Source organism: Pteropus vampyrus, unplaced genomic scaffold (assembly GCF_000151845.1).
Source record: "Pteropus vampyrus isolate Shadow unplaced genomic scaffold, Pvam_2.0 Scaffold411, whole genome shotgun sequence".
Lineage (NCBI taxonomy): Eukaryota > Metazoa > Chordata > Mammalia > Chiroptera > Pteropodidae > Pteropus > Pteropus vampyrus.
The window spans coordinates 247,129-259,250 of NW_011889192.1; the positions used below are offsets into that span (position 1 = coordinate 247,129).

The window sequence follows — 12,122 nt, forward strand, 5'->3', positions numbered from 1 at the left end:
ATGTTTTTGTTGATACACATAGCTTTAGTTCATTCATCTCTGCTGCATAGTATTGCATGTGTGAGAAAATCCTATTTTTTAATAAACCTCTGCTTAGATATTTAGGTTGTTTCGAATTTTTGCTCTTAAATGGAATCACTGGGTTTTGCTTTTTTGTGTTTTTTTAAACTTTACTGGGTATGGCCACATTAGTTTCTATAGGGATTTAAGCCAGTTTGCACTCTGACCAGCAATGTATGAGAGATCTCATTATTATGCAACCCTTCAGTTCTTGGTTTTTAAATTTTGGCCAAAATGATGACTGTGTTGGTTGTTTTTAATATGTATATCACTAGTTACTAGTGAGGTTGAGTGTCTTTTCATAGGCTTATGGGCCATTATGGCTTTTGATATGTTTGTGTCCTTTGCCCATTGTTCTGTAGGATTGTCTTTCATGTTGAATTTACGATTTCTTTATACTTTAAAATCAATAAAATACTTATTTTTTATTATAAAAGGTACTCATATTCATTGTAGAAAATGCAGAAACGTATAAAGAAAATCTCACCCGTAAACTTACCATGTAGACAATTACTTGTTAACATTTAGTATGTTTTATAGCAGTCTGTTTCCTTTGTATATCTTTAGTTGTCAAAATATATCAATATATTCAGAATTTAACGGCGTATTAAAAGGATTCTACACCATGACCGAGTAGGGTTTAGCCTCAGGATGCAGGGGCGGAACAACATAAGAGAATCAGTGTAGCACACCACAGTAACAGAACGAAGGAAGAAAACCACTCGACATCTTACTAGATGCAGAAAAGCGTTTGACAGAATTCGGTGCCCTTTCATGATAAAACACTCATTGAATTAAGAATAGAAAGGAACTTCATCAGCTTGATTTCAGGGCATTTATACAAAACCCACAGCTAACATCATAATAGTCATGTGTTACTTAATGATGAGGATATATTCTGAGAAATGTGTTGTTAGGTAATTTTGTCGTGTGCGAATATCATCGAGTGTACTTACGCAAAACCAGTTGGTATGGTATAGTCTACTACATACCTGGCCTCTTGCTCCTAGGCTAAAAACCTATACAGCATATTACTGTACAGAATACTGTAGGCAGTTGTAACACAGTGGTAAATATTTGTGTATCCAAACATAGGGAAGGCACAGTAAAAACACATAAACCAGTAACATAGTCATTTATTACTATCAGATATTATATACTGTACATAATTGTATGTGGTATACTTTTAGATGACTGGCAGCATAGTAGGTTTATGCTAGCATCACCACAAACACGTGAGTAATGCATTGCACTACGCCATTGCAATGGCCAGGACGTCACTAGGCGATAGGAATTTTTCAGCTCCATTATAATCTTACAGGACTACTGTATATGTGGTCCATTGTTGACTGAAATGTGGCACAGGACTATACTTACTGGTGAAAGACTGAAAGCTTTCCCCTGAGATTGGGAACACGATGAGGATGCCCACTTTCACTACTGATAATCCAGCATTGTGTTGGAAATCCTAGCCAGAGCAATTAGGTGAGACAAAAGAAATAAAAGGCATCCACATTGGAAGAGAAGAAGTAAAACTATCTCTGTTAGCAGATGACATGATCCTGCATATAGAAAATCCGAAAGAATCTGGAAGAAAACTGTTAGCACTAATAAATGAACCTAGCACAGTTGTAGAGTGCAGAGTTAGCACACAAAGCTCATTGGTATTCCCGTACACCAGCAATGGACAGTTTGCAAAGGAAATTAGAAAATAATTCCATTTACAGTAGCATCAAAAACAATAAAATGCTCATGAATAAATTTAACCAAGGAAGTGTGAGACTTTTACGCTAAAAAGTACAAAACATTGTTGAAAGAAATTAAAGCAGACTTAAATAAATGGAAAGGCACCAGTGTTTATTAAGCCTTAGAACATTTAATATTGTTAATCGATTTATTGCCAGTGCAATCCCCATCAAAATCCCGATGGCTTTTTCGGGGGAGAAATTGACAAGCTGATTCTAAAATTTATGGAATCGCGAGGGATCCCAAATAGTCAAAATGATTTTGAAAAAGAGCAGAATGAGAGGCTCATACTTTCTGATTTCCGAACTTACTGCAAAGTTACCAATAATCAAAACTGTGGCATAAGGACAGACATATATATCAGTGGAATGGAATTGAAAGTCCAGAAAGAAACTTGAATTGCTACCTACTGCTAAGAAGCTTTGTGTAAGGATATCTTGTCTCCCTGCTGCCAGAACTATAGCAATTTACCATTACTTTGGTCATAGTCATTATTTTTATTTTTTCAAATTTATGTTTTGAGTAAGTGATAAATCACATAGTTTAAAAATCAAAATTTAAAGAATAGTATATAATAGGAAATCTCTTTCCCATTCTGTTCCCCCAGCTGCCTTTCTCCCTTTCCTAAAGGCAGCCAGTGTTAGCAGTTTCCTGTATATTTTTTCCAAGTGCATATTAAATAAATCCTCCCTTTTTTTGTATGTGATGGTGTACACTAAACATTCTTCTGTACTTCCAACTTTGAATGTTTTTATTGAAAATATTTTCTGTAAATTTGGAACAAATGTTTGTCCATTAGTTTAATTTACATTTCTTTCCCCAATGCAGTGCAGAGGTTTTCAAATGTTTGTATTTATATTTCTTTTAATTTTTTTCTTCTTCGCCAATATATCTTTTGGATAGTAATCTTTTTCTTGTTGATTTAATACTGTTTATATTAGCTAACCCTAACACATTTTCTAAACTTCAAAATTGCATTTAAGTTCATTTATGATTTTTTTAAAATACAGAAGTTAATTTTTATATAGCTCAGAATACCAGTTTTAATCTGTGATTATTCTTCCAAGTTTTTTTTAGCTGTTTATACATATATTTAATAATTCTATTTTTCCTTAAGTGATTTCTTAGGTTTTGTAGAGACTGGGCAGAAAAGCTTTTTAATAAGTAGGGTGGAGGACTTGCTACTAGTTACCAAAACTCAATAGATTTAATCAACAGAACAAGTAATTGAATCATTTAGAAACATCCCATAACATTTCTAAGATTACTATTTAGTAAGTGGCTATATAAATCATCTGGAAAATCAAGGGTTATTCAATAAATGCCTCCAGGGACTGCTGGTTAACAGTTTGAAAAAGAATAAAGTTAGGTATGCAATATACCTACACACCAAAACTAGTTCTAGAATAACTTAAGGGGAAAATCTTCATTTTCTTTTTGTAATGGAAAAGTTTATCTTACGGTGTTAAGTTCTGGCTGCTATAATTATAGGGGCTTAATATAAGAATTGGGAAATTTTCAGGCAGTCACAGAAGATCACCAGGGTCTATATTTAGAAGCATTTAAAATGCATAATTTAGGATTTCCTGGCACTTATTTGGTAGCCTTTTTTATTTATAAAATACGACAGAGTAGGACAGTGCTTAAAGGTGGCAAAAGATCCATTAACATTTTGAGGTTTGTCCTTTGGATGGTCAGGCTCCCCTTCAGGAATTATTTAGATCTTTGTAGACTAGAGTTTTACATAACTTTTTCACCCATTATTTCTTTTGGGGAGGGGAATACTTTAATAACCTAAAACAGCTTCTTGTTGCCTATCTTAAGTTTCCTGGTTACCTGAAATAGATATTTTATCTTTAAAATGCAAGTTAATTTTGTATATTCTCTATATATGTGTACCCCTGCATGCATGTACAAATAAAATATAACTAGGAAAAAAAGTTTTCTTAGAACAAAATTGATGCTCAGAGATTTTCTAGTTGCTCTTTTGGTTTGGCGTTTCCCTCGAATGTGTATCTCAGTTTGATAAGCCTGATTCTATACACCTATAATTTAGGTAGCTGTTACCAGATTGGCGAATTCTGTTTATTTGCCAGCAAAGAAAATTACTTCATATATGTACCTAAAAAATTTAAAAAGCACATATAATGAAAAGCAAGTCCATGAGTCACCCACACTCTTACTGTTTGTTCTTCCTTAGGAGTAACCAAGGTTTTCATTTTCTTGTGTTCCCTTCATGGGTGTTTAATACATCTGCAACGATTATACAGTTGATCCTTGAACAACGCCAGGGTTAACAACCCTGACCCCTGTACAGTCGAAAGTCCACATATGAATTTTGACTCCTTAGAAACTTTACTAATAGCCTGCTGTGGACCAGAAGCCTTGCCGATAGCATAAACAATCCATTAACACGTATTTTGTATATCTATGATATACTGTATTCTTACAATAAAGCTAGAGAAAAGACAGTATTACTAAAAATCATATGGAAGAGAAAATGCATTTACAGTATTTATTTAAAAAAATTCATGCATAAGAACTTGCGCAATTCAAGCCATGTTGTTCAAAGGGTCAGCTGTAATCGATTCCTTTAAACACAGTCACGTAGATGATCAGATGCTGTGCACGTAGTCTACACCTCACTGTTTTCACCTAAGCATCTATTTAGGAGATGATGGCAAATACTTATTTAGCTTTTAATATGGGTAGAGCACTGTTCCTAGCACTTGTTTAATGTGTTAAGTAGTTGCAACAATCCAGAAAGTAGATACAAATGTTATTCCTATCCACATTACATAGATGAGGGGAAAGAGGCGCAGAGAAGTTGGGTAAAGGAGCCAAAAGTTAGTCTCAGGCATGTTCCTAAGTACAATTCTGCTTTTATTATATATATGTAAATATTTTTATATGGTAGGTTGACCATGTGAGACTGCAGTTTTTGTGGATCAGAAATGATTGAATATTAGCAATTTCATACGGTTCAGCCTAATAAATAATTGCCTTATTTTTTAAAACGACTACATAGAATTCATGTATGGATGACTGTGATTTTTCAACAAGCTCCTATTGGTTTATACTAAGCAGGTTTCCATTTTTGCTTTTATAAAAATACACTAATACAGTTAAAGATCTTTATGCTTATTTTTCACAAATGTAAGATGAATTGTTTCAAAGGTCATGAGTATTTAAATATACTTTCAGAAATTACCTTCTAGAAATTGTATCAGGTGTACTTGGAGCTGCAATGTGTGAGGCTGTAATAAGCATATGAGAGGTTCCCCGTACCCTACAGTGGGTGCATTTGAGATTTATACACGTGGTAGTTTGGTAGCGAGTTGTCAGCTGCATGGGATCCTGGCATACAGTATGCAGTTAACGTTAACTTCTGGCTTGTCAATGTTAGATTATATTAATTTAGATTTCGAGGCTTCACAGTCTTTCTTTATTGAGTCCCCAGAGGCATTATTCAGTAACTCTACTGGTTACTCTGTGCTGAAAGGTAAGTTAATGCATTATTTCAACCAGCTTTTTTTTTTTTTCAATTAAGTTTTATTAATATAGTTTGAAAAATAAGTGTTTTCAAGTTGGTATCTGCCTCTAATTTTTAGTTACCGATTACATCTTAGGTCTTCACTTTTAAAGTTACATTTATATGATTATATATCAAACTCAAAGGAAGAAAACTTACTTACATTGATAAGTTTCTGAAATTTACCCGAATAAATTATCGAACACAGTTCTGATAAAGATAAGTAATGAGACCTGTATGAGAAAATGACCCATAAGTTAAAATAAGAAATTCAATAATGAAAGAAGTTTTCAACCATTTATATGTTGATTCAACCATTTATATCTTCTAAAGAGATATAGACATCACATTTCAATTAATTTTGAATCAAAACAGCACATTAGGACTTCATAGTGGAAAATAATTTGGACTAAAATTATTAGTTGAAAAAAAAATTGCAACCTAATTCTTAAGTCTCACTTCTTGTCCTTCTCTAGGAGGTTCCCTTGGCTGTGGCCATGCCCAGGTTGCATTTTCCTCAGTGTGCCACACCTCTGCACTTTTGTACAAATGTCTTTTAGGTTCAAAGTGTATAGGAAGAATTCAGGTAAAAATACATTCCAACATTTGCTGAGTTTAAAACTCTCTTGGAATTCTGCTTCAAATTAAAGTTGACCTTTGAACAATGCAGGTGTTGGGGTGCCGACCTGCACAGTCAAAAACTGCTTAAAACTACTGTATTTTATAGATTATTTTCTAAGATTTTTATAATGTTTTTTTGCTTTACTTATTCCGAAGCCCCGTATATTGTATTTGTCCAGATGTGTCAACTAAACATATTTTTGGCTCCCAGGCCTCCTGTCTTCCTGTGTTCCTCTTCACGTTTGCAGGATGCCCACCCACTGCTCTCTCAGGGGTGCACTTGACCCTGTTCCAGATTAGCCGTGGGTGCAAGTGTAGGTTCATGACTGAGTGATTGGGGTTTTGTTTATTTTTTTCAAGCATTCCTTCCCCCTCCCCATTAAGGTAGTTGATCTTACGTAGATTCTCATTTGGCCCTTCCTCATTTCTGATTCCTGTAATTCTATTAAATACTACTTGGAGTTGCTAATTCACTTGGTGAGCAGAATGAGGCAAAAATGATCACTTTCCTCTTTTCATGCTACTCTTGATTCAGATCTTTTTGTGACTCCCTCTCATTTCTGCCTTTCACTAGTTAAGGGACCCTTTCAAATCAGATCTCTTTGACCAAATTTTCTCTATTATGATGAATATTTACCCTATGTGCTTCAGGACACATACAGCATTTAGAGTTTGTTTAATTGTTCCTCACTGAACCTAGCATAGTGTAAGGTATTGGTTGCCACTGTTGATCTGAAACGTTTATTTGAAATTTTCAGCTAAAATCAGGTTTTGGATTGTCTGAATATGTCGCGTAGTTATGGTTTCCCATTGCTAAGTAGTACTTAGATGCCATTTTATAGATGCAGTGGGAGATGGGAAGAAGCAACATGGAGTTTTACCTGTTTTATCCATTTTTTCTTTCTTTTTTCTTTTCTTTTCTTTTCTTTTTTTTTTGGCAGAGAAACTTTTCCATGTCTGTAAATAGTGCCGCTGTCCTGCGATTGACAGGACGAGGAGGAGGAGGAACAGTGGTGGGGGCTCCTAGAGGTCGCAGCTCTTCACGAGGGCGAGGTGAGCGTTCCTGTGAAACAGTCGTAATGGAGGAGGACAGGGAAATCGCTTGAAAAAGATTTTACTACTTAAGTTTTTAAAAAACTGTTCTTTGACATTAACTGCATTCTAAACGTCCTGAACATTTGTTTTCTGAACCAGTTCCCGGTGTATCTGCTTCACAAGCCCTGATGTGGAGCAGAGGAGGGTAATTCTAGCTTAGAAATTTGAATGCAGAGGATTCTAGATGGTCCTGGTTCACCCTGGAAGATCCTCAGCATCCATAGTCCTCACTCCCAGCGAGCCTTGCACTTTGAGAGCCAGAGCTCCCTAAAGTGTCTTGCTGCTGGAGCAGCACTGAAGTCCCTGCAGGCCTCTGTGACACAGGGTTTCTCAATAAGTCCATGTGCCAAGAGTGTCCCCAGTCAGACAGAGACTTTAGCAAAAGCCGTCTCATCAATACTAGGGCTATTTTAGGGAGTAGAACAAAAAATAATTATGCAGCAGTCATTTATTTAACCTGTAGTTGTATAGATTTGTGTCTTGTCTTAGAAGAATAATTCTTATTTCAATATTACTTGTTTCTTTGATATCTGCTGTCTATCTATTTTGGGTTTGTTGATTTTCTGCTATGAAGGGCATTCTTGATGTTTGGAATATAAGTATTTACTTGAACATTTACCTCTAAATTGGTTAAAATCATAGCCGTGGTCTAAACATACCTTGTAATTTTCTTTAAGAGGTGCTTTAGAAATGGAGGAATTGTGTGTCTGCAAAGACAGAGGCCATTGTGTCCACACATCGCACCACCCAGATTGGCGTGATCATGAGTATGGACTACCCAGATTCTTTTTTCTTAAAGTTGTGCCTTATGAATAGAGTAATTTATACTCAGTCTTTACAGAGACCGTATTAAATCGTGCATTCCTTTGAAGACATTTCTTCGTAGCCCAGCCAGCACGTGGGAATGCAGGTGTGGTGAATAATGAACAGGCTAACTAAATGCCCACTTGTAGGCTAGGTACTGTCACCAAGTTGTACATACTTTTTCCTTTTAAATTTGTCAGTCTCTAGAACAGTAGTTTTTAACCTGCGGAGTTGTTAGAATTATCTATAAAATTCACAAGAAATACCTTTGTGAGGGAATACTTTGGGGTGAGATTCAGGCTCATGTGTGCTTCAAAAGCCCCACAGGTCCTTCTGATTTCTATGTGCAGCTAAGTTCCATTGGTCCGGAATTCGTCTGAGCTCTGTGCATCTTGGTGGTGCGGTAGTGTTTTGGAGATGGCTTTGGCCTCCTGTTAGGTGTTTCCTGTGCTTCCTGTGTTTCTCTGCGGTGGGCTGGCAGCAGGGAGAGGTGGTATGTGCTCAGCTCTGTCTCCAGTGCTTTTCTGGGCAAGTCAGAGAGAGACCTCGTTAATCAAGAGGTGTGGCCCACAGGCCAGCTGTTTTATGTGCCTCAAGTGACTACCAAATTTGAGTGCGGCAAATACCAGCCAATCTCTCTAAATAGGCTTAAAAAAGAATTCCATATCGAGAAACAAATGAAGGATTGGTAAATTTCTCCCCCACTTTCTGGTTTCTTTGAAGTATAGGGTTATCATGTAGGATAGCTCTCTTTCATTCAGAATTTAAACAGGGCATGTACAAAACATGAGATACGGTAACGAAAGTAGTGAATTAATTAACACTGATGTGAAAGAATGGCTTGAAACTAGTCAAATGAATGAACTGACTGTGAAAAATACTTCAAACAACATTGTCCCAAGTGTGATTCTTTTTAATGTCCTTGTAAGACTGTTAATCTGTGGTTTTATTATCTTTACTCGTTACTTAATTTTAACTTGTTGGTTAAATAATGATTATTGTGGCTTTTTTTTACATGGGGAGAGCTAACATTAGATGATAATTGTGGCTCTTTCTGACTTGAGGAAACTTTGATGTGAAAATTGACAGACTTCCAGACTTCTAAATATCATGAACTAGTAAAATTTAAACAAATATGGGGAAACAACATAAAGTTGTCATCCTTCTATTTTATCTGGTTAAGGTGTTTAATAGTAAAGCAGTTCCAAACAACTGAGATCTGCCGTCAGCCTCTGTCAGCCACTGTCTTTATTAAAAGGAAGAAATATTTTAATCCCCGAAAAGAATAGGGTGAACTCTCAGACAATAGGACAGTCCTTTAAATTGAGCTTTATGAAAGACTCATCATATTTACTTGCTTCTCCTTATCTGGAAACCAGACTTATAAATGATTATGGGCCTTGTACTTTGAAGATTGTTTCTAATGTTCTACAAGCTGGAAAGCTCTAGAATCTGATTCTTTTTATGTGCCAACTTATAAAGCTTTAGTCTCAAGGAGGACCAGTGCTAATGCTAGTCACAACTGGCAGAAACTCTTTTATCTGTGGTTTGCTTGTTTTTCTGGCAATCTGGAGGCTATTTTTCATGTCCATATGTTTCTAGAATAAAAGACTTTTCCAAGATGATACATACTTAATGGTTTTCCTGAGAAAATTTTTCTCTAAAAGGACAGGGTACTTTTTTTCTTTCACTCTAAAAATGATCATTTCAGGGATCACCCCAGAGTTATATAACAGTTTGTATTACACTGTTTTAGGATCTTAAATAAAATGTATACGTTACCTAAGGAGAGAGATACTGAAACTAGGAGTTGACTTAAAGTTAAATTGATGCAACTAGAAGGTAAGTTTAAGATATTATATTTCAGCCCTCATCTTCAGTAACATTTTACAGATGAAAAATGGATACTAGGACTTATTGAGAAGGTACCCATTATTCCTAAGGTTACTCGCACACAATTCTGTTCATTATTTTTGTGTTTCCTAATAAGATGTTAAAGTACACCTGTATTCTCAGTCAGTTCTTGAGAAATTATAACCAAGGTATAGAAGTACTGTATGGATATTTGAAATTATTATTTAACTCAGTTGTATTTAGCTTTGGAATGCATTCATGCTTTTATTCAAGATTCAACATCATTTTTCTTTGAGTCGTTTTACACTCTTGGAGCAGTTGAGCTAGTGATGCTGGCTAAGATTTCATCTAGGCATAAATATATCCCTAGACTCCACCACCTTCCTCCAGTTTTCAAACCCGTGTTGGAAATATATGGCGCCCATTGGTTGGGAATTCTCCGCACCGTATAGAAAGGATAAGGCTCGAAGTTCTTGGGTGTATATCCTTCCTGACCCCAGCTATGCAGCTATGTCATTTATGGAAGTGGAATCATTTTTGTATGTGTTGTTCTTTGGTATGCTTTTGTCATTCATCAGAATAGTGTAGATTTCTTTTAATGGTAGTGCTTTATCTATTGTGGTTTGTTTCATAGTGTCCACTAAATTGTTTTATCAGAATTTATTTTGCCAGTCCTTTATTGATTAGGTTGTTTCTGACTTTTTAAATTATGGTGAACATCTTCATACATATGCATTTGCATATTTGTTAGAGTATTTCTGTAAGGAGCGATTCTAACTAGAATTCTTGAGTCAGATTTTGATAGGTCTGTAATGGCCAGTTTACACTTGAACCATTAGCACCTCTAAATCTCTGCATCTGCACACTTTTACCAACCCTGTCGTTTGAATTTAGTTGTAATACTTTTTTTCAAGGTTTGAGCAAAGGAGAAAGAGTGATTGCTTTGGAATATCCTTTAAGGGGTTAATTCACAAAATTGATAGTTTAGAGTTGACCCTATTAACCTTTCTCTGGAGTTAAATTATTTAAACATTGTAGTTGGCTTTTGTACTTTATCTGCTCTCTTCCCCAAATCTCCAAAATCTTCCATTTTTGTTGAAATCCAATGAAAGGTTTAATTTGTAGTAGTGGTTTAATATTCATCTTGGAATTTTAGTATTGAACTTTTTATTGCAGAGCTCTCTGCAGACACCATTTCTTGTTCTGGGCTGGGGCTGGGCCCTCACCCCAGTTTGCTAACTTGTTTCTTTCAACCTCCTGAGCTCTAGTGATATCAGTGCGTTGTTGGGCTCATAGATGAAGATTCTTTGGGCCTCACTAAATATTTGAATGTAGACATCCTGCTTTGTATAGAGACAGAACTTAGAAGATTAATCTTTGGTGTTGAACGTGTGCCAAATGTTGACATCTGACTATCATTTTTCTGTTTTCTTATTTTCAGGCAGAGGCAGAGGTGAATGTGGTTTTTACCAAAGAAGCTTTGATGAAGTTGAGGGTGTGTTTGGTCGAGGAGGTGGCAGGGAAATGCATAGGTCGCAGAGCTGGGAGGAAAGGTAACTAAAGGATTCACATCTTAATGTAACGGTTTCTTGGTGTAAAAAATTTCTGCTTTCTGCAGAGGAGAAGCCACTTCGTACAGTTGTAAATTTTCATTTTTTAAAAATATTAATTATTGAATGTCAAGTTATGAGTTAGAAATTTTTAAATGATCCTTATTTAAAGGAAGAAGCATTTTAGATAGTTTAATATAGTAGTGCCACCATGGGTAGTTAATAGTTAATTAGATTTGCTGTTTGATTAGCATTCAGTGGGAAGTATTGACATTTTATTAGTTTGTTCCTGTTAATTAAACCATCTTCTCTGTATTGTTTGTGACTTTACAGGCAGTTTATCAAGATAAGCAAGGACAAAAAGATTCAGGTGCAAAGATGTCTACTGTGATGAAATATATAATATAATTGGAAGTGAGCCAGACAGCTTAAACTCAGCATGGCTTCTTATATAATGGCATATCCACACAGTAGAATACTACATAACCATTAAAGTTAGGATTATTTTGAAAATAGTTAATGATGTGAGAAAGCACATTCAAAAAGCAGTATATAAAACTGTATACAGCATGTATCTAAAATAAGCATATATCTAATTAAAAATATCTAATGAAAAAATACCATTTCTGGGTCAGTAGAAGGTAGCTTTTGGTAACATGGTAGATATTTTTGTTTTTGTGCTTTTCTGTATCTTCCAAATGTTAGGCACTCATCATGCTATTAAAGAAAGATAGGGAAGTGGTTGTCACGGATGGGAAATCTATATATTACTCTTAAGTCTTGTTTGAAACTTATTTTATCTTTTCTAGGGGTGACAGACGTTTTGAAAAACCAGGACGAAAAGATGTAGGTAAGGCTTT

General features: G+C 35.5%; 1 protein-coding gene across 9 annotated transcripts in view; it reads left to right on the top strand.

Annotated features, from left to right (window-relative positions):
- Window positions 1-12,122, top strand: part of GIGYF2 (GRB10 interacting GYF protein 2) — a 113,279-nt gene that overhangs the window by 31,196 nt on the left and 69,961 nt on the right. For 8 of the 9 annotated variants that reach the window (XR_002777371.1, XR_002777372.1, XM_023523777.1 and 5 more), the window contains 3 exons: window positions 6,901-7,012; window positions 11,154-11,265; window positions 12,072-12,112. Coding sequence is in view for 7 of the 9 variants with exons in the window: in XM_023523777.1 (XP_023379545.1) it covers window positions 6,901-7,012; window positions 11,154-11,265; window positions 12,072-12,112 (265 nt within the window). In the remaining 2 variants the exon portion in view is untranslated. The remainder of the gene's footprint in view (window positions 1-6,900; window positions 7,013-11,153; window positions 11,266-12,071; window positions 12,113-12,122) is intronic. The other variant, XM_023523782.1, reaches the window with a different exon arrangement.